General features: G+C 41.5%; 1 protein-coding gene across 1 annotated transcript; it reads right to left on the reverse strand.

Annotated features, from left to right (window-relative positions):
• Nucleotides 1-12333: 12333 nt before the first annotated feature.
• Nucleotides 12334-22102, reverse strand: BLVRA (biliverdin reductase A; the record flags this gene model as incomplete). Its single annotated transcript, XM_079538619.1, has 6 exons — nt 12334-12607; nt 17227-17394; nt 18078-18189; nt 19522-19619; nt 20193-20312; nt 21984-22102. The coding sequence occupies 6 exons, from the start codon at nt 22100-22102 to the stop codon at nt 12334-12336; spliced, it is 891 nt and encodes a 296-aa protein (XP_079394745.1).
• Between the last annotated feature and the right edge of the window lie 1075 nt (nt 22103-23177).

Raw genomic sequence — 23177 nt, forward strand, 5'->3', positions numbered from 1 at the left:
CAGCCCCTGATTCTCCTTCTTACAGGTCCCTTTTTCCTCTCTCTGAGACTTGCTCCAAGGCCTTCTCTCAATAGATTTTCTGCCAGATGTTTTTCTGTCTTTGCCTAAACCCTAATTTGACCTGCAAATCTCATCTTGCTTGAGGTCGCTCGGCCTTCCTCACCTGCACCCAGCTCTCTTCAAGGCTTTTGCTGGTGTGAAGCCAGCCAGGCCATTTAGTAGCTCATATAAAGAAGCTTCCACTTCATAAATCTCCAAATGATGTCAACAAAGGCTTCTCAAAGGATAAGTGAGTCACCGTTTCTCTGAAACTATTTTATCTCTAGCTGTTCTGGAACAGCTGGATTGGCTCATTTAGCAAATGTAAGAAACCATGGAGAGGATTTGTTCCACTGACACCAACAGCTTTAACACAGGACCAACAGTAAAGGAGATACTCCAGTAGTAACATCAGTTCCATCCAGCATTTTGCAGACCCTTTTTTTTTTTTTTTTTTTTTTTTAGAAGCTCCATACATTTTAATAACATTGAATATTTCATGGGTTTTCATTGTCTTGAATTGACTCTCAGCCCTTCTAGGCAAACTGTACACATTGTGCTCAACAAACCACATTAAATAGACTAATAAAATCTGGTTCTGCTTAAATTTACTCAGTGTCACAGCATTTATAAGGGATCCTGCACAAATTAGGCAACGTGCTCCAAATTTGACAGTGGGACAAAGATAACAAGCAAATACAACCAGCAATAGGAGGCAGTAAGCTTGTATTAACTATAATTATATTCAGAGGATTTCTCTGTATTCAAAAGAAAATGGATTCACATCTATAAAAAAAAAAAAAAAGAAGCTGATTAAAATAATCCTAGCCCAGTTGATTTATACTGATCTAATAGTATTCTTAAGTTGTCTTCATTCAGCCTAGGTGTTTAATCCAATTGTACTCCGTGTATGCACAAATAGAGGCATTACCTGTTTATCGTGGCAGAGAAAATCCACAGGTGCCCACAGCACTTACCTCTAGCAAGTACTAGTCAAAAGCAGGACGAGCACTAGATTTGCATACAAGAGAAAAGGGTCAATAATTTCAGAATCGCATACTGTGGGGGAAGCATGCTGGGCTGCAGAAAAAATGTCCTTTTGTGTGACAGGTGCAGAAGACTCAATTTGCCAAGCCAGGAGGTACTTGTTTTGTGTAGAGCTTTGAGGTGCCATTTTTGCAGCCAGTTGTGATCAAGACAGACTGTCACTATGCCTCTGAATTCAGAAAATCTGACTGAGGGCTGCATTTTCCACGTCAATAAACTCAAATCAAGACAATGGGCAGGAAAAAGGGCTACCAGACCTCAATTCTGACATTGTCTAAAGCCAGCATAGTACAATTCATGAGGTGAGGACTGTTCAGTAACTTTGGACACATCTAATTTCCTAAGAGAAATAACTTAGCATCAGCTGGGTTTACCTAGTTGTGGAGAGCACTCACACTGTTAATGATTCCTGATCAAAACCAATGATATCATTCCCAAGGACTGTTTCAAGGGTAACTTTATTCTCCTCTAGTTTCTGTGTCTTCTCTGAGTCCCCATTGGACATGATGACCCTTGGCTCCACTAATCTCTCCCCAGCCATGAGCTCTTGCAGCTCCTCTGAAGCTCTGATTTGGAACAGCAATGCAGATGGGGAAACATTTCCTTGGGGAAAAAGCCAGCTTCCAGTTTGGATATAGAGATAATTTTCAGATGTCCTTCTTTTCCCACAGGACAAAAGTAAATCCTTTCTGCCCCTTCTTCCTTCCTCTGAGAATATTGTTTTTTTCTGTGTCAGAAAATAAGCATTAGTAAATAAATACAATCAACTCAATCCTTGGCCTGGCAGAATCTTCTCACAAAACATAACAAAGAGGTGCCTCTCGGGGAGTGAAATCTCTGATAACTTGTATTTCAAGTAATACTCTACATGCTAATCCTGCTATGGTTTGTTTTCCATTTATTTGTTGAAGCTTTGTTGTTTTTGTTGTTCATAAAATGAACCACACATCCTTGAGACTTAGGAAGAAATACATCATTTCGTACCTTTTTTCCCGATATTTTTTTCCACAGACATCACCTCAGTACCAGAGCTACAGTTAGAACATTGCTAAAATTCAGAAGTTAGCTTGGCAGCTACTTGTGCCAGATGTAATCTTGTACAAGGTGCCTGGTTGGTACATGTGACCAGGGGGCTGCTATGGGGGTATAAGAGGTTGTAAGCACCTACAATAAAAGTCAGTCCTGCACCAGCAACAGTGCATCACTTGCCACAAATGGCCACAAATGGCAGCCAAACAGGGACCCTGTACCAGGGTCAGCCTTGGGAGATAGTCGGCTATCAAAATGACCAGTGGCAAGGAATTAGGGCTGCTGAAAGGAAGCAGAACCCAAAAAATTGCTGAAAGGAAGCATGAATCAGGGCTGCTGAGAGGAAGCTGGACCCAAAAACTTCTGAAAGGAAGCAAGACCAGCTGCACAGCCACGAGCACTTCTGCAGGACAGAGGTGAGCAACAGGCAACTATGGGAACAAGTGTAACAAAGGAGCAGAAGGCGGTCTGCAAAATAAAGGAAACAATTTTGCAGAAGCACCAGGCTAAAGTGGAAAGCTTTGATCTAAGTGACTTTTTGTGTGGGTCTCCAGTAACGTAGAGGGAGTAGATGGGGCTATGATCTGTGACACAGAAACGTGGGACAGAGCCGGAGTGAGGCTGTGGGACGCAGCTACGCGCTCTGACCTGTGGCTAAAGACCTTCTGGGGCCCCGGAGACTTGTGGAACAAACTCTATAACCACGAAGTAGTTGTAGAGTAGGTATGTTTTATTTGGCCAGCCAGGTGCAGGGGGGACAACTCCTTTCTAGCCTGCGCTCCGAAAGCAGGTAAACATCTATATTTATAGAGGGAATACGTGCATATTCATGGTACAAGAAGTGGTTATTACAATTAATTCTAGAAATTCATTACAATATTCCATGCCTATTCTGCATCCACCCCTAACTAATGACTCCATATCATTCCCACTGTTTATGCTCAACTACTCTTACATTTTAACTAACCCTGTAATCACAAAGAATCTTATTTAAGATGGGATACTTGTGGGAATCCAAACAAAGATTCTCTTATTTAATGTAATGTGTACAAACATATTCACAATTGATATCTTACCTGCACCTGCCTGGCTTTCCTAATTCTGGTTTGGAATATGTAATTTCAGGCATTAAAAAAAAAAAAAAAAATCCTTATTAAAACAATAGGGGGGGAAGGGGGCGAAGAGATGATGGTTGTGTTTCCACAGGTGCTAGACCGCAATGGGTTCCAGCCAGAGTCATAAAGCCCTGTTTGACTGTACTGTACCATCAACACCTCTTGCTGCTTCTTCAGATCCGTGACAACCTTCTGGGTATCCTCCCAACTGAAGCCTATTGTAGTGGATACTACAGCCAATATCTCAGTGTCAACAATGTGACAACTACCTCACAAGATTTTCTATCTGTAGGGCAAAAGCTACATGTTGAAAACTCATGGGGTTGATTTGATGGGTGGATTAATGTGTTTTTCAGCTTTTGACCCATGTCAGTGCCTGCCTTTTTTTTTTTGTTGTTGTTGTTGATATATATTCTTTATATTAATAAGGCGATCAACCGAGTGCTTGTTGTTCAAACTAGTAAAGAAGAGGGATATGCTGGACAAAGAAAGACATTATGAACAAATGGCCCTGCAAATGAGTAAGCCAGCTCTGCAGCTACTTGTGCCAGACAAGTACAGTACAAGGTGCCTGGCTAGTACCTGTGATCAAGGGATTGTTAAGGGGGTATAAGAGCTTGTATGCACCTACAATAAATGTCTTCATTCTAGACCTGCAATGGAGTCCAAGCCTCTCTTGCCACAGCTGAGACTTCTTTTTTTTTACTTAGCTCAAACCCACAAGAATGAGGAAATACAGATATTTCAGCATCACTCCTACATCTCGCGTATCTCCTTACCAAACATCTGGAAGGTATTAAGCAGATCCAGTCTTCTTGATCCTACAAAGGGAAGTTTTTTTTTCTCACAGATCCCAGAGGACTTTGTCTTGCTCAATCTTAGCCTGCACCAGTTACAATCTGTTACAATCTTTTTCTACAAGTTAAAAAAAAAAAAAAAAAAAAAAAATTAGGAAAAAAAAAAGGTGAAAAATGAAAAAGGAAACAAACAAACAAACAAAAAATCTCCATATGTCCTCAACAAGGTCCAAATGGCTCTGGATTCTTCAGGGTTTGGAGAAATGGCAGAGGACATAGTTGTAGTAAGGGAGAGGACAGAGTTTGCCCAGCTGCCCCTCACCTCAGCACAAAAAATGCTCCTTAACAAGTGAAGATTAAGAAAAAAACAACCATGCCCAGACTGAAGAGGTGAAGAGGTGATAGGTCTTTCCTTCAGTATCTGAGCCCTTTCCAGGATACTGGACATTGGAGGAAAAGCATTTTTCTGGCATTGTCCGTGTCATCCAGGGCAGAGGACACAGCCCTAATGACGCCTGCTGTGATGAGCTGGAGTACAAGTCTTCTACCTTTTGTCTTCCCTGGGCTGTATTGAGTGAACAGGAATTGTCTTGGGCCACCAAGATCACTCTGAAAGTAATGCCTCCCTTATTTCCATGGAACTACAACAGATACAAAGAACAGAATAACACTATTTGATAGAGCAAAATCTCAGCAGCAAAACACTGTTTTTTGACATATTCAACACCATTAGCTATGCATTTCCTCCAGCAATGAACTAGAACCTGCATGCCAATGCTCATAATAATCTACATCACTAGAGGTGGCTGATTGTTGCTGTCACCACTGCTGAAATGTACCACCCTCCACTACACTCTGCTCACATCCACTATTTGATCTCCATAAATATTCAGCAAGTGTCAGAGAATGTCAGTGGGTGCCATTTTTTTCAGCATGGAGGTATTCAGTCCCAAACCTTTACTTCATATACGCTTCCATCTAAGATGCTATTCTGTCAGACTGCCCTCTGCTGCCATCTGTCACACGGCAACAAGTAGTGGAATATTGTCAGGAGGGTTCAACCTCTGTAGCCATACTTCCAACATCCACCTCTGATATCGTGGGCCACCAGAATAAGATAGGAGGCATTACTTCTGTTGTTAAATATATCAGCCATGTGATGGTAGGGGTGGGTTCTGGGTCTCCTCCAGTACTGCCTGAGAGCAATGGTTCTGTGAAGGTTCTGCCCTGATGGAGGTGGATCTGCTTTCAACACAAAATCGCAGCTTGGACTATAGTCTGGAGTATTTGGAAACAAGCACTAGAAAAGAAAGGTGATCCATGTTTTTTGAGTTATTGTCTACACACATACAAAAAAAAAAAAAAAGCAAAAAAAAAGTTTCCTTTTTCTACTTCTTTCTTCCGTGTGAGAATGTCAGTGAAGTGCCAACCAAGAGTTACAGTTTGGTCTCTTGACTCCTCTGTCCATACTAGACTCCATCCCCTCAGATGCTAGCCAGATTTTGAGCATCCTCCCTCTCAGCTCTCCTCAGCCCATTGTTTCAATCATCCCATTGGTCATCAGGACGATGCATCTTGAGGTACTGGGAACAGGACCACAGCAGTAGCAGCACTGCGCATTTGGAGGAACTTCAGCAGGTAGGGCAAGAGTAGCAGATGGAGGTACTGCAGATGCATGGAGGCAGCTGGGCAGGGACAAGCTGTGGCTGCTTGGTGGCCCTGCTTGAAGACATGTCAAATTGCAGCCTAAGACACCATGGCTAGGCCCTGCTATGTGCTGAGCCAAGCTGAGAGCATAATGGCTTTGAGGGGATTTATAAGCAACAAGAATATAGAAAACTCTTTGCTTTACTCTGCCCTAGCTGGATATAAAATCCATCCTGCTAGAAGTTAATATGAATGGAAGAAACATATTGCTTGCTATGGTTTTTCACACCGTTAGGACTGCAGACAGACAGGCTGCAGAGAAGCACTCAACAAACCTGATTGTCTCAAAGACATTTGGGTGATGTAGCCCACGTAGAATCATAGAATTGCTCAGGATGGAAAAGACCTTCAAGATCATCAAGTCCAACTGCAACCTAACCATACCACCCTAACTCTAACAACCCTCTGCTAAATCATGTCCCTGAGCACCACATCCAAACAGTTTTTAAACACATCCAGGGATGGTGACTCAACCGCCTCCCTGGGCAGCCTATTCCAGTGCTTAACAACCCTTTCTGTAAAGAAGTGTTTCCTGATATCCAACCTAAACTTACCCTGGCGCAACTTGAGGCCATTTCCCCTCATCCTGTCACCAGTGAGAAGAGACCAGCCCCGCTCTGCTGCAATCACCTTTCAGGTATTTGAAGAGAGCAATAAGGTCTCCTCTCACCTTCCTTTTTCCCAGACTAAACAGCCCCAGTTCCTTCAGTCGCTCCTCATAGGCCATATTCTCCAAGCCCTTCACAAGCCTGGATGCCCTTCTCTGGACCTGCTCCAGCACCTCCATGTCCTTTCTGTACTGAGATGCCCATAATGCTATGCACCAGGGAAGAAGTAAGGATAGCTGCAGAGCACATCACTCATGATGCTGAATAGAAAAAAAACAGGTGTATTGCCTGAACAGCAAAAAAATTTGTTTTCCTGTGAAAGATATCTCCCTGCAAAGAGCTGCTCTGATGACTGAAATAGAGGACATTCCAAAATGATTTTTGGGTGTACAGCCTGGCTATAACTGACAGTAAGGTGGCTGTGCCTTAACAGGATGGGATGACAGGCTAAAAGATGAATTCCTAATGAAATCAAGCTCAAAAGCAAAAGTAGAGAAAGCTTTAAGAGCTGACAATTTAACAGAAAAACTTATGCTGTAACTTTATGGAAGTGCTATTGTGCACAGCCACATAATTAAGCTGGTATCTGAAAAAAACAGAGATGAGCAACAGTCTCAAGAGCACACGGAGATGAAGGCAAAACAGCAGGACATGGAACTACAAGGGAAGCAAATGTATTTACACAGCAGGTTAGCGGCAGAGGTGGATTGCACTGGGTAAAGCAAAAAAGCATGTCCAGCAAGAAGGAAGAGGTACATGAAAAACTACATAAAAATCTATTCTGTTCAAGTTCACTGCATCTAGCCTAACAGAAAAGCTCAGGACATATCGTGTGGAAACAGTAACATACATGGTTTAGGTTTCCTGGCTTTCTACCCTAGGACAAAAGAAGGTAAAGATAATGCACTTGGAATTCCAAATCTTAACAAGTTCCTAAAGAAATTTCCATAACATTCAAATTCTGCACACAAACAGACTTCATCAGTGTTAAAGGAAAAAACTAAACATTAACACTGTGTGAACGAGACTGTGAAATTAAACACTACTCGCATGCAAAAATTCTACGTTAAAATGTAGGTACAGTCATTAATAGGAAAATGTCAGAATTTAGGCCTTTCCTATATAAACATGTATTTTGTGCCAGTACTAGAAAGAAAAATTGTTTTAAAAAGTGTCCTCATGCATTTGAAATGCCATGAACACTTTGCAAACTCATACCTACAAGTACTGCTAATGATAACCAGAATAAAAGAGGCACTTCAACTTACCATAAAATGGTATATTTTTGAAAATAAAATAAGTCATCAGTGGGACAGGTTAGATCACAAAGAACAATACTGTGCAATTTGACCCTGTATACACACACATATATATATAGAGAGAGAGAGATGTAGCCTTTGGAACTACACAGTAGAAGGATACTGCTGCCTACCCTGCCTAGGAGATCAGCCATAAATTCCTGCACAAGGCACATTCCTTGCACAAACAGCTCCAGTCAGTTACCAGAACCTCATGAAAGACAAGTACAGTCCCAGGCTTTCTCTCAAGGAACTCATCAAGATAGCATGCCAAGGAATTATCAAAACCAAACACTGTTGGTGTGCTGCTACCAGGGAAAAGCAGTGTCTCTCTGGTAGTCAGCAGGATGACACGTCACACTAGGGATGGCAAACAGCAACATTAGTAGGCTGCAAAATTAGCAGCAGTGACAAAATCAGAAAGCCAGCTCACACTGAATGTCACCTAGAATATTCTGAGCATGAATTTCCTGAGAGGTTTTGAAGCAGTAACCAGGACTAAACAAATTCTTTACATCAGATCAGGCTACAGATACTTGTTGTAAGAGCTAGCAGGTGTGTTTGCAGGCTATTATTTGAAGTTCTTGCTTATAGTATTTTGAACTTCAGTTATGGTTTTGAGGTTTCTTTTCTCATTTACCTGCACATAGGTGGGCCCCAGTGAAGTGCATGCATTATGAGGACAGGGAAGAGAAGCACTAAGTACAGAGCTTTGCCGGCTGTGACACAGGCAGCGTTCCCACAGCTTCACAAGCATTGCTATGTGGCAGCCCCAAGCCTCATGAGCCTTATGCCTCTGTTCCAAAGTGTTGGTTTCAATCAGCGTGGGTCAGCAGGAAAGCAAAAGCAGCAATTCTTACTGGTGCCCCACAGATAAGTGTGAACAGGAAGAAAATATTATTGATGATGGCAGTTTTAGGTGGAAAACCAGGAGCTGATCAGGTCCTTCAATCTGACCTGTATGTCCACATGGGCAAACATCACTGAGAAACAGAACACATTTGCTCAGATGCAATTACTGAAGAAGCCAGCCCCGTGCAGTACCTGAGGAGGCCATTCAGAGCTGGCTCAGGTATTTTGTACAAAATCACAGTGTAGTGCACAGACACCTCTTGTCTTCTAGGTTAGGGCTGAATTTTGCTCTGATCATACCTGTGCTGCATAACTTCTGTGTATAAAAGCAGAAGTTTGTCAACAGACACCTGCAATTTCATCTAACCCAGTCTATACAGGTAACAGCTTCCAGCCCTTAAGGCTTCCCAAAGAACTTGCTTTCTTTGTCAAAAATCTTGAATCATTTTCCTGGATACGCTTAGTTTTCTGGTGTCAAATCTTATTCACATTGTCCAGAACACACTGCATAACACAGTGCACAGATCTCTGGCCTGCTGGAAACACGGAGCTAGCTGTCCCACTAGGCTGCCTCTGTTGGCCACTCACCAGTACACTGTGAGGCCATGCTGCCAGCCTGAAGGGACCGAACATCTTGAGTGAGAACTTCCTCCACAGCTTTGCATGACCTCATATCATTGTTTCTTTGCTCCATGGAAATTTTCCATTTCCCTTACCTCTAACTCTGAAAATGAGTTTGGAACAGACCAACTCAGCTGAGCTGTTCAGTTGAATGAATTTAGCGGCTCAATGGCATGAGACAAAGCTCAAGCCTTGAGGAGGCTTCCTCTTTCACATAGGAACATGCATTTCCATACAGCATTTTCCACATCAACTCCATAGCACTAGGCAGTTAACAAAGCATACTTCAGTGGACTTCTTCAGCTGCGCCACAGGAGCACTACCAGCAGAAGTAGCAAAAAGCCAGATACAAAGAATGTATGCTAATTTGTCAGTGCCATACCTCATACTTAGCTTTTCATACTTCCATAACTGACAGTTCAGACTGTGCCAAGTACTATCTGAGAAACTCTTCTGAAAGTTTTTCTGCTACGATTAAGCTACTCATTAAACCACAAGGAAACCTCTTTCAACGCGTTTTAGATTATATTTATCAGGTTCAAAAAGGGTGCTCGAGATCATCAGTTTTTGAATAGAAAGCTGGAAGTGTCCAGCTGAGATTTAAATTTTCATGCACTTGTGGGCAGGGGGCAGACTAGGATCAGAGGAGCAGGAATTTTGTGGGAGGGATCACAAGTTGAGATAAGGTCTCTGACTCCAGGACACTCGTATTCAAAACTCTGAAACAGGAGAAGGAGACAGCTGTGGGCTTTAGAAATGGATCACAGCACGCAGTTGCTGGCAGGACTTCACAGGGCATAAGGAGCGAGAAGGGGAATAGAACCCACTGGGACAGAGAGATTTTCACCACAGACAATTGCTAATGAAGGACAACAGAACCAAAAGGAATGATTAAGAACTCCAGTTTTTTATTGGTGAGTTTGACATCTGATTAAGCACATATGTTTGAAGCTTGATACCCAGTAGTTCTTGTATACAAACCATGGCAGTACATCAACAAATTCACAGTGTCAAAGATAACACAGTTTGAATGCTCCAGGCTTTCAAGGGCAGTAGATTTGCTGGGAGGAACAGTGGGGATGGAGGACAGTGCAGGACACCCAGAATCTGCCTCCACCAGCTCAAAAAAACCAGCTAATTTCCCCAGGCTACAGAAACAGGCTTCTCCAGGGCAATTCACTGGATGGCTGCACTGCTGCTTTACAGTGCTCCCACGAGTTTATTTTCCACTCCTTAGAGGAATACTGCTACCTACAGCTCTCGTGAGGAACTACAGAGCAGCTCCAGAGAGACTTACTGGTTAATTTAGATGCCTCTGGGGAGCGTGAAATCTCCCTTCCCTTTGCTGTCCCTCCCTGACTACCTGCTGTCAGTTAGCAAGTGGTATTTACCCCAGGCTCACAGATGAGGAGTCTGACAGCAAACAGGAAACTGTGTGTGCTGTCATACATAGCAGATACACATACACAGCAGATTTTAATTTCATTTTGATCCAGGATGGACTTCTTGTGTTTTGCCATGAATCCATTGGGGTAAAATCCTTCCCACTCGCTTAGCATCAGGTCCACCCAAGCAAAGTCCGTTACATTCATAAATAAGTCCCTGAGAATTCTCAGTAAGGGATCTGTTTGGGTGGACAAGCACATGATCTGCCTGCACAGATCTGCTAGTGACACACACGGATTTCAAACACTTGAAATGCTTTTCACTGACTTTAATAGATGTAATAGATTCTGACTTTAATAGATGTAATAGATTCAAACGTATTTTGTGAACTCATTCACATATCAAGCCCTAGTTGCTCCTGAATTATTTGGGAAACAAAATACAGCCTTTCCTTCCTTCTCTGATTCAAACTCTAACTGAACTGTATCTAATTTGAGAATAAATATGATTGACTTAATGGAAAACCCTTTTCCATCAGTACTGTGTAGTTGTGGTTATATACACATCCATAACATATAAAGTCCTTACTCAAAATTGCCAACGTGGTAACGTATTAAGGAGATGATGGGTCTGCATTTGAGAGAACTATGTAGGCTGAAGTTTGCTGCTATATTAACACAGCACAGGCAAATGTTGTAATTAGAAAATAAAGGCAGAGAAATTGTTAATAGTTTTGTGCACTATTCAGGCTTCTTCTCCAATAAAGTGATTCTTTAGGGAAGTGATAACGTCTTCATATGTGACCCTGGGACTACTGTAAAATGCCACACATCCATCCCCACAGCTGTGATACTTGGTAACTGCATGGCTATATTTGCAAATTGCTCTATTTCCTACAGTCCTACTCTAATTTTATCATTATTTCTAACGACTTTTACTGTTTTCAGGAGAACACCAGTTAGTTTTTTCTTAATATCAGGACATATATTATTTTTAGGTGAGAATCATTCACATGCTGAATCAGAATACAGAACACCAATGAAAGACAATAACACAATGCTTCCAATGGAGAAAAAAAAAAAAAAAAAAAAAAAAAGGAAAGTAAGCAGGTGATGTATCAGTTTAACGTATTGTTTTAATCTCTTCTGGAAAAACATTTCTGTGTTGGCACAGGGCATCAGAGAAACAGAATGGACTCAACTTGCATCTGTCAGAAACAAGATATTTCTATTCTGGTTTGGTACCATTATAGGTTCTGCTTGAAGGTAGATTACTTCCAGTGTGAAATGCAAAACAAAAGAGGCATAGCTTCTAACTAGAGCAAACACACAAACCAATTCAGAGTACCCAGAAGCAAAAGGTTGGGACTGAGGAGGCACAACTTTTGCAGATCAAGCAGAGAAGTCAAAAACTCTTTTTAGAGCTCTGTTCTAGATAATCCTGTATGTCTCATTTTCAGATACATCTAAATAGAAGAGAAAGAATACTCAAGAAGGAAAATCATGTTACCTATTTGCAATCCTCCGTGATCTGACTTCAGGGACATTACCAACTGAACTGCTTGGAAGCAAACACGAGAAACCTCGTTGCTGCTGGGTTCCTGTCTGCCTGAAAGGACAGCAATGCGTCAGAGTGGGGTAACATGTTGCTTTGTTCTAGCAAACACCAGAAGGCATGGGGCATAGCCCAGGATCTCCAGTCCACATAGAGAACCCAGGAGTGACATTCAGTCAAAGAGAATGTAATATAGCAGAAACAGCAATTGCCTGATGGCAACACTTAGCTCTAGACCTACAGCTTTCCTATCTGCCATGTTCCTCTTGGAAGAGCCACCTCAAGAACAGATTTTCTCAGGCTGTTCACACTGCTGTTGAATCATCCCAGCAAGGTCAAGGCACCGCAAAATTCGCCATTTCTCAGCAGCCAGCTCTTCCTTGGATACCTGTCCCAGCAGTTTTTTGGCAAAGAGGTTCTGATCCTGCATGAAAAGGCCCACAGCAGACCTTGGGGCTTGAGGGAAGTTCTCCAGGCAACCACTGGTGAAACAGAAATTGATTTTCTTTTCACGTCTCATTCCTGGCCCTCTTTCTTCAATCCAAGTCAGAGGCCTAATATGGAGAAACAGTGGAACAAAAGAGTAATTATGAAGAAATTGAATCAACAGTCCTACTTAAAACATGTTGCGCAGTACTTACAGAAAATGCTCTAATAAATGCACCTTTTTACAATTTCAGTCACTGCACGTTCATTCAGGATGTTCTGATCAACAAGCCTTGTTGCTGGTTACAGAGCTGAACACCACGTTACAGCCTAAACTCTGCCACTGCTGCAAGCACTGCTTTCAGCACACTGCCTAAACTCTCTCCAGCTTCTTCTCTATGCACAATGAAGCCAGACGTGTTCAGCCACCTTGAGAGGAATTGAGAAGTTTAATCCATTCATTCAATTGTGGATTTGGATGAAAAGTGCAGTTAAACACCTAAACTTTGTGAGTGATTTAATCAAGGCCTCAGTGTTCAGTCATTCCTCCAGCAAGAATAAACTGTCAGTAGGATACGTAATCATGACCCACACATTTAAACTACTGTAGGGAAAGAAAAAAAAACAAAGGATCCAAACCACAATCTGCAAATAATGCATAAAGGAAGATCCCCACAGGACTAATAAATGCAAATCTCTTGTGTTTCAGAATGTCCTAAGGCCACAGGGGTGCCTGAGGAGTGCATCACTCTGTGGTTTTTATGTTCACATTCTCCTTCCCTGAGACATCTCCTGGTGACCACAGCCAGGCTGGTTTTGCTGCATTTTTTCTTATGACAGCAAATATCCATGGAGGGTTGAGACCACTGTTGTGTGAAGCTGCTTTATCTCAGGCAGTCTGGTGTGAAGAAACCATTGGGCAGATACAGGCAAAGACCTCTCCCACCTAACAGTGGGGAGTACATAGGATGATCCCAAACAGGCAGTATCAGTATGGGGTCGCATCCCTGGGGTGATCTAAAGCAGATGCACATCAAAGACCAGATTCAAACTTATGCTGTCTTCCACTCTGGCTTGAGGGAGCCACTGAACCAGAAGCACAATCACATAAGTTAAGCAAAATTAAAAAAAAGAAAAAAGAAAAAGAAAAAAGAAAAAAGGAAAAGATAGAAATGGCTGATTTAGATCTGTGAGCAGGAAATGTTGGTTCTACTACTAGATTTATCGTCTTTTGTGATTGGGTTTTTAGTTATTTTCCCAAAGAGCTGTTCCACTTGGTTGCTAACTAAACATTACTTTTTAATTAACAATTTCTACATTGAAATTTGTCCTTTTTTTATCACTACAAAGACACATATGCTGCAACACTGCATACTGTTTAAGCAATTATGTTGCTTAAGAGCCAGGTTTGCATTTCATATTGGAAACTTAATTTTTAATAGTGCTGATGTTTTTGATTAGGTAATTTATCCACTTTCATTTAAGAGCTTCATCAAAGCTCTATCTGGTAATGCAAGTAATTAGTTATTTAGTAGTATTAGTAGTTTTATTTGAAAACAACAAACCCAGTATTTTTGGTAGCTAGAGAAAGCCATAACTGATTTGGTTGGACAGTTAAGAAAGAAAAGGAGAGTTAAACCGAACACTGAGAAACCACTTTTACACTGATTTCAAAAGGAAGCACTACTATGAAAAAAAAAAAAAAAACAACAAACCCACACTGATTTTACAGAGTCATTTTGTCTTTCCAGATTTTAGGCCATCACAGCTTACACAGCTACATTTTATTCAGATTAGAAGATACTTAATCTTTTCTGACTCTCTGTTGCCTCAATGATAAGTAACCATGCTGCTTGAACAGTGCTAGCTGAAAAACCAAAATGAAGAAAATAACCTTTGTACCTACCTGCAGAAGAATTAACCTGGTTTCATGCTTGAAAGCATGCTGGATCTACTCAATATTTCAAGCAGCTCTTGATACAGAAAGCATGTTTTACATGGTTTTTTTGGATATTCAGGCTAAAGTTATTTTTTTAGACTTCATAAGCTTCATTCTCAATACAATTTCAAGCAGTTATTGCCATACAATTGCAATCAATACAATTATTCAAGCAGCACGTGTTCAGAAAATGTCTTCTGTTTCTTTTAAACATCCTGTTTCATGTGTTGAAAACACCAGTAATCTTTATTTACTAAGCAATCAACGAGGGCTGCCTTACCTCAGATGAGAACTAGACCTTATTTCTAGCTAACATCAGAACAGATGTTGCACAGATCATTAGCTTTCCAGCTTGCACTAAAACACTGACATTTATTGAATCCAGGCTGTATAATAGGACAGGAACTGCAGTCCCAAACCAGCCGTACTGTCAGCTGAGGTCTGCCTTTTCCTGGATTGCTTAACATTTTAGCACAGAAAGGCTGTCAGCTCAACTGCCTTGGAAACACGAAAGAGGCAGAGGTCATCTCTCAGATAACTGAGCTTGGGATGTTAATGCACATCTCCAAAATCCACCTGAGACAGATTAGCAGCCAGTGCAGACTATGCAGCAGGGACACACCATAGCCTTTGCACAAATCCCTGCTCAAACAAGCAGAACACAGGCTGCTGTGCTCTGCACCTGCTGCTTTTTCTAAGGCAGAAAGGGGCTGAATTAACCTGATTTCTCAAGGTTAGTGCATTTATGTCTTTCAAAGAAGGGTGTGCTAGCTTTCAGGAAAGCTGCAAAGCTTTCCCATTCCTTAAGCAAGACAGAACTTGAGCATGTGAGAGCTGTGAGTTCATAGAGCTGTAGGTTCATAACTTCACTTGGAGAGTGGGCCAAATTCCCTACTGTTGTACATTCACTGACGTCAGTGGGGGAAGGTCAGCAGGAAATGCAGTGCAGAGGCCGACAGGCATACTGGCACACTATGTAACTTTCCAGCCAGTGTTAAGTTATCCCGAAGCATAAAGCAACTGTCACGAGGGTCATGAAAATGCTCATGGTGACAAAATACTTACTGACTGACAGAGTTAGCCATGAGCTAAGAAAAGCAGGTATCTGTCAGCTGTGTTGCAAGAAAAATAATCCAGAAACAGTTCCGTACCTCATAAATACATGGCAGTTGTATTTACAAGGACTACTTAGAGACAGGCCAGCCAGGGAAACGCTTAAACCATCCACTAGTTCCACCTGCTGGAATTAGTTCAAAATCTCACTCTACACTGAGCTTTACAGACACTCTCATTACTTGCAAATTGCTAAGAGGGTAAACATGGATGGTGTATGGAGTTCTGTCCTCTCTTAACTACAGCGTTTTTTTTTTTATTTAGAGAGGCAGAAAGATCACTCAGACAAGATGCTTATCCCATCATAAACTGAAACAGGCTTTGTAGGAGCTCAGCAAAATCTGCAATGAAACCAATGGCCCAAGTGAGCCTTGATTCTTCTCTGCCCAGGTATATAGTTCTACAGATCATTATTCTATATACGTGCAACAGCAAAAAAGGTAATTCATTATGAACAAAGGTAGGTCAGGATATTTCCCTATGTGGTCATCTTTTCCCTGGTTCTCCCTAGTCTTCTCATTTGCCTATAAAGGCAGAACAGACTTCATGGAAAAACAGGAAAATGTGAGTGAAAAGAAAGGAACAAAGTGTTCTATCGCCATCCCCACCCACTAGGAAACATACAGAGACTGGTAACTTCTCTATATCAGACAAGTCAGACAATTCTTACACTGCAGCTCTAGCATGCTTCGGCGCTTTTCAACTTCAGCTTGCTTGAAAAGGGGATGACCATCTGCATGAAGTCCACAGTAATCAAAATGAAGAGTTTCCAGCAAAATTCAACAACATTCTGTGCACTAAGTGGGTACTTAATTCTCAATATGGCATGCTCATAAAATATTTAGAAACATATTCTTTAGCAAAGTCACTAATAAAATGCTGCTTTATAGCAAGGTTATTGTTAATGTGTAATAAAACAGAGATCTAATTCAGTATTATAAATTGCAGTATCGGAAGAGTTTTCTGCAAGGAAATCATACAGCAGCAGCTGGGCAAAATAATAAGTAATCCTGGCTGCTGAATTCTCACTCTCACAGTCTGACAGACTGGTGAAACATAAAGGAAAACGAACAAACAAACACAAAACAAGATATGAAAACAGACTGATGACCCATTCAGGAAAAATCAATGTCAGTACTCCAAGATAGACATTAATCAAGAGCAGACCTCTCTGTAGCATCAGAATGCTTAAAATGTGTCATTTTCTCTTAACCTTCAGCCAGTAGCACATAACTACAGCATTACAGTGCTACAAGCTACATATTATGACTACTGCACTGGGTTTTCAAATAGACATATATTTCCAACCTTTAAACAAGGGTTACTGTTCAACATACATCTACAATGTGTACTGTTAAACAAAAAAAATCCTACCTCTGAAAACCTTTTCTGGATGCAAGAAAAAGGCTTTTCAATCTAAGGCACAGGAAATGCATAAATGCATTACGAACCCATTCCCACATTCAGACATCAGGAAAGAACTTTTAAAACATTCTTGTGCCCTCCCACAGACATTGCTTGGTTATGGCTCTTCTTTACCATGATTGCTACAGGAAATACTCTCAGGTCTCTTTTGCTTGTAACGCTCTAAAACCAGTATTAACATATTCTATTTCCACAAGAGAAAGGATGTAGACGTCCTACAGATGATACCCAAACAGGCTGTCTCATCTGGCTGCTATAACCATTACTCACTTCTTGTTTGCAGTCTGAAAATGGACAGTCATTCTAGAATAATTCTTATCCTTCTGCTCTTCTCTGGTGGCAGAGGTAACAGTGAGGTCTCCAAAGAGGTCAATCAGCCAAGTCAGTCGGGCAATTCCACTGAAAGCTGGGAACCCTGCTTTTGTTTCATCGAGGACACTGCCTGGTGCAATAGCAACAGAAAAACTTGAGAAATGGAAAATAATAATGCGTCCTGCACAGTAAAGGCTGAAGAATTGCAGTATTGCAGGCTTGGAGAGCAGGGTGTAGAAGGACCAGCAGTGGATGAACTGAGTAGCAAGTCAACAAATATGACTGACCTTGAAATGGATTTGTTGGAGTGCTGTGACAGAGAACACTGCACAAAGTACACGTGCAATAAGCCTTAAGGATGTGCTGAGGAAAGAAGGGTATATGTGGATTCACACAGAGAAAGAAATGCACAAAAACCTCTCCCATCACGTCCATCACTAGTGTGGAATGCTTAAAGTCTCCACTGGAAATGTGGACATGTCCTCAGAGCTCATATTGATACTAGGATGAGCAAGCTAGTTGATACCACCAAAGCACACGAGAGGTGAAAAAATGGTCCACCCCTTGAAAGGTACAGGCTTGCTTTCTTCACAAGTGGTAGCAGAAAGAGAATAGAAAATAGGTCACAGGTGACAACTAGTAAGGCAAGTGTTTTCCAGACCCTTCTGTAATTTAAAGGAAATATCAAGAGGTGATATTTGTGTGTCACGTCAATTTATAGGCAGACTGTCATATAAAAGGTCTGGTCTGGAAGGGCTGGATTCCTGTGGTGCAAGCCAACAAATCTGGTTGAACTTCCACACAACTACTGACCTGTGAAATGTAACGTTCCCTTCACTAGGTCTTTCCCAGCCACCTCCTTTTTCAGCTGCTTGTATTCCTCAGTGAGAAGTTCAATATGCTCCACGTGGAGGACTTTACCTGTCATTAATAAGTAAATAAACAAATCAGGCCAGATTAAATAAGAACTTTCTGTATGAAACACATCTAAACAGTAAAGGCTTCACCAGCCACCAGTGGGAGCTCACTTAAAAATGCTCTCACAAATGGCTTGCAAAATTTTGTTAGGAGGAAAAGAAAACGCAGGCCCTATGTTGAGGCATCTGATTGGGTTTGTGATTTTCAGGAGATAACAAATGCAGTGACTACAGTAACAGTATCCACTGTGCTGAACAGAAACTCTGCAATGAAACCCAATACCCAACTACAGCTGAAAAATCAGACTTCAAGTAAAAGATGGGTGAATTCTTGTCCTCCTTCCCCTCATGCTTCCCGTTCTGCATTCTTCTTCCCAGAGTAATAGGAAAGAAGACAAAGCAAAAAAACATAGTGCAATACTTAGACCCAGTTTGTAACAATATGATAAAAACTACCTCTTCCACTGTAATTAATTGGGCTACTCTGGAAAAAAATGCCATCTAATAAAAATTAAATCTGGCTCTCATTAAGTTTTTTTTTTGTTTTTTTTTTTTTTTTTTGTAGGTTTTCAAGAGAGTTGATTTAAGCTGCTGAAAGTAGTTGCTGCTGCTTCAAGAGCAGAGGTATAAATTTTGCTCAACAGGAACCCATTTTGCTAGCAACAAGGCAGCAAGTTGGTGTCAGAATAAGGAAAGCACAAAGCAGAAATCCTATACCTTCAGTATTTTAGGACAAAAGTCACAAGGGATGTTTTTAAGAAGTGGAAATATAAACAGTGCAGCCTATCCAAATTATTTGGACTCTAATTCTGCCAGCACTGTTCTTTTTCTTGAGTCCATTTACTGGCCTCATCTGAACTGCCACCTTCTCATCCATGTTACTGCAGGGATGGGGCCACAGGCTTTCTGCAGTTAAAAACATCTTGCTTGGGGACAAACTTTCTTTCAAACAGGGATGTCTTGCTGGACTGCAAAAGCATAAGCAGCTTTGTGTGACCAGCAAGTCACAAATACTAGAAGCTAGAGGAGCTGTTTCCAGCTTTATTTTCAGGGAAAAGACAGGGAGGTGTAGCCCTAAGGCTACATTTATTAAATGTCCTACTATCACTGTGACGGAACTTCTCTTTAACAGCACCTTACCCTTAGCTTTGACATCTGTTTATTTATTTTCCCATTGGCACACATCTTAAATCCTAGGCTGACATCTCTGAGACAGGTGCACTGCCTTGCATTCTGTAATTAATAGTAGACTGGAGGGTCCTGCCTTTGGGTTTGATGCCTTTAGTGCTATTCAGTAGGTAATGCTGTTTGCAGCACTGAGAAGAAACTCCGTTACCTTTTTGCTCAGCCATCTCCCAGAGCTCATGGGCTGCCTTAGCAGACAAAGCCATGGGGTACTCAACAAGGACATGTTTCCCAGCTTCTAAAAACATTCTGAAAGGGATACAAGATCAGTCTTTAAAAAGTATACTGTCATAATCATTTCTCACCGTGCTAGCTGATCCTCATCGACATGAGGCAGCAGTGTGCGCCTGCAGCCCGGAAGGCCAGCTTTGTTCTGGGCTGCATTAAAAAGGGGCAGCCAGCAGGGAGAGGGAGGTGATTGTCTCCCTCTGCTTGGCATATTAGGAGGAAGTTTTTCAGCCAGAGAGTGGCGAGGCACTGGAACAGACTGCCCAAGGAGGCTGTGGATGCCCCATCCCTGCAGGCATTCAGTGGATGTGGCTTTGGGCAGCCTGGTCTGGTGGCAACACTGCCCTCAGCAGGGGGGTTGAAACTAGATGATCTTTGGGGTCCTTTTCAACTCTGGTTATTCTATGGTTCTATGAACCCATTACATGGCTCATGTGGTACTTCAGGGAAGTCACAGTCATTACTTCAGGTTTCTGTCTCTCCTCAGGTGTCCACATGTTCTCCTGCAACAGCTGTACATTGACTCTTTATGCTCCTAAATTAATATGGAAGGTGGAGGCAAGGGAAAACAACAGAAAAAGCAATACAAAATACCTGATGGTTTCTTCGTGGCTTTTGTTCTCTGTGCTGATAAAGGCTGCATGAATCTCTTTGCTTCTTAGAGCATCTTCCAGGCTAATCTGCTTGGCTTCATTAATATTGCCAAAACTTCTCCTGTGTATTTTGCATAAATACAACCAGAGCATAATTATTTCAGTCCTTTCTTCCCAATTGCATGTTCTGCAGCAGCACTTAGAAACTGTTGCTGAGATAACCACTGAGATAAACAAAAGCAGAGCAAAGGAAGTTTGTGATCCAGGAAGGGCAAAGCACTTACAGAAAGAAGTGGAACACAAAAAAGAACAAAACAGATGGGTCAGTGTGCAGGTGGGGATATCAGTAGACACCATCCATCTGTTGAAACATATTTTTAGAAGCATCATACCAAAGGAGCAGTTTTATTTATGAGTAATTTGAGGGAGGACAGTGTTCCTGCTGGAGAACTACTCCCAGTGTTGGCCACATGGTCCAAAGCACCTGAGTTGGCAGGACCACACGCAATGCAATGGACAAAACAAACAGTTGGCTGTGATGGCACGTGACCTGCAACACATGCACCATGCCAGTACTAAGGCAAAGGCTCTCCTGGTCAACACACTGAGCATGTCTCCACCTCAAAACAAAACGTGCACCAACAGCAAATGCCCCTCATATGAGTAAACAGAGCATACAGCTTGGCTGAGTTATGGTAGATGACACTGAGGATGAGGATAGGCCATAGTCAGGTCTTGAAAAGAAAGACAGGCAATGCTTCTGCGTATTTGGAATGCAAAGAGAAAGGCAGTACATATATACAAGCAAGCTGCCTGTGAACTGTGCATTTCAACAGAATTGTTTCTCAATAGAAGTAGTGGAAATCCGATCTTTAGCGTGGTTCCAGAGTAGCTGTAGCCCTAACAAAGGCATCAGAGAACCAGGACTGCATTTGGCAGGGAGATAAATTGGATGACCTACTGGGTTCTTTCAGTCTCAACCAACCTGACTACATGACTTAAATATAGCTGGAAAAAAACACTCACAGTCTGAGACCCACACATGTACCCTGTGACTGTTTAAAACCTCCATGCTTTATTGTTATGCAGCAGAGAGTCCAGCAGGAATACTAAGATGGAAGTATATGTATAGCATTTCCACTAAATTTCTGTTGCTCCAGACTGGCAAGAAAAAACATAACATTGCTCTCTGAAAGGCAGCCTTACTGTAGGTACTAAATTATGGGAGTTTCTTTAAAGTTACAGTATCTGGTTTAAAAAAAATGAGAAGTAAATGATGAAATTGCAGTGTGAAGAGCTTTACAACAAATATTTTCATAAAGCTTTATCTTCAATACACTTTTAAAATTTGTAAACCTCATGTTTTGTAAACATTTCTGAAAGTTTTGTACAGACAGACTTGAGCTCATTAGTATAAATATTGTACGTCTGTACATCCTGCACCTACAGAAGATTTAACCCAGACAGAACTGCATTTATCATGCAAATTCTGTGGCAAGAAGGTCTTTTACTTTTTATTTTAAAGAGAGTCCCTTCTGCAAGGTATCTCAACAGGTTAGCCTATTTGTTCTCTCCTGCAAAGCTTTCTGTACTCATTTCCTAGCTGACACTCAGAATGACAGACACGTTTGCATTAATTTTCCCTTTGCAGACAGCATGAAGAGAAATATAAAATTTCTGATATTCACTCCCTGTCCCCACCAAATTATAGTCCTCCATATTAAAAGGCATGTACACCAGAAGAAAGAAACATTACAATACACGGATTACACATTAAGAAGAAATGTCTAACCTGGATACAAATCCAAGGAGCTTCAGATGCTCTGAAGGGCTAGAAGGCATTGGATTCATCAAATCTCGAATCCGTGCTAAGCCAGCAATTCCAACTCCGACCACCACAGTCCCAAACATTCTGTTAATCTGACTAGAGGAAAAAAAGGAAAACACAACAGTTTTTTCATTTAAGAGAGAGAGAGAGAGAAGCAGCTCAGGGGCTGAGGGAGGGAACTGGGAGGATGGATTATTCCTTAACTCTGCTTTCATAAAGCCAAACCTTATTCAGATGTCAGCAAGTAGCTAACAGAAATGTGATGCAACAGGCTACTGAGTTCACTCAAATCCCTTTGAAATGTATTCAAGTGGTTCATCATATCACAGAACTTGTCTTAAGACCTGTATTTAATAGCTAGCATATCACAGCTCCATCACAGAGTCCTTCCTTTCCATGAATGGATGGCAGACTTTAAAAGTGAGACATTTTTCTATTTATATAATAACTTCCTTTCTGGAAAGAAGCCAAAAGGTTCTGCAAATCCAGCAGTTCTACATAAAGCCGGCTGACTTTCTGAGAGTATGCAATACAGCCTGTCCTGGGCTGCCATATGGCCAGTAACTGCACAGCAGCACAGCCAAAGTATTCTTAGACAGAAAGCAGAGAACATTAATCTTGTCTTCCCTGATGTAAATGCTGGCATGTCCTACACTGCCAAGATGCAACCAAACATCTGATAACTTGGTCTAGACGTTTGACATTTCCACGCATGAAGAAAGCTCTGTGATCTCTTTAATGACAAGCAGGCATGTCTTAAAGATTTATATCTCCCAAGTGCATTTCCCTACCACAACAACATCACAGGGAAGATGAGCAGGGCAGTACTTTCACAGGCCAGTCCACTGGTGATGAACTCTGTGTTCTGATTTGCTATTGATGTGTTGAAGCTGAAGTCAAGTACAAACCTCAAATGAGAACTGTTCATCTACCACAAGGACAAGTAATGCTTTGTAAAGTAATTCTAAAATTTACGGGAAAAAAACAGCTTTAAAACAATCCAAGTCAGCCTCTCTGCTTTTTTTGTTTGATTGGGTTCTTTTTTTTTGTTAATTTCATCCAACTACAGCTTCCCTTCAAACCCTGCTTCTTCTTTTCTGGTGTCCCTCCCTCCACTGCCCTGTGTAGCCCTCTGCTATTTCACTATTCATCTCCAAA

Source organism: Tetrao urogallus (assembly GCF_951394365.1).
Source record: "Tetrao urogallus genome assembly, chromosome: 7".
Taxonomy (NCBI): Eukaryota; Metazoa; Chordata; class Aves; order Galliformes; family Phasianidae; genus Tetrao; species Tetrao urogallus.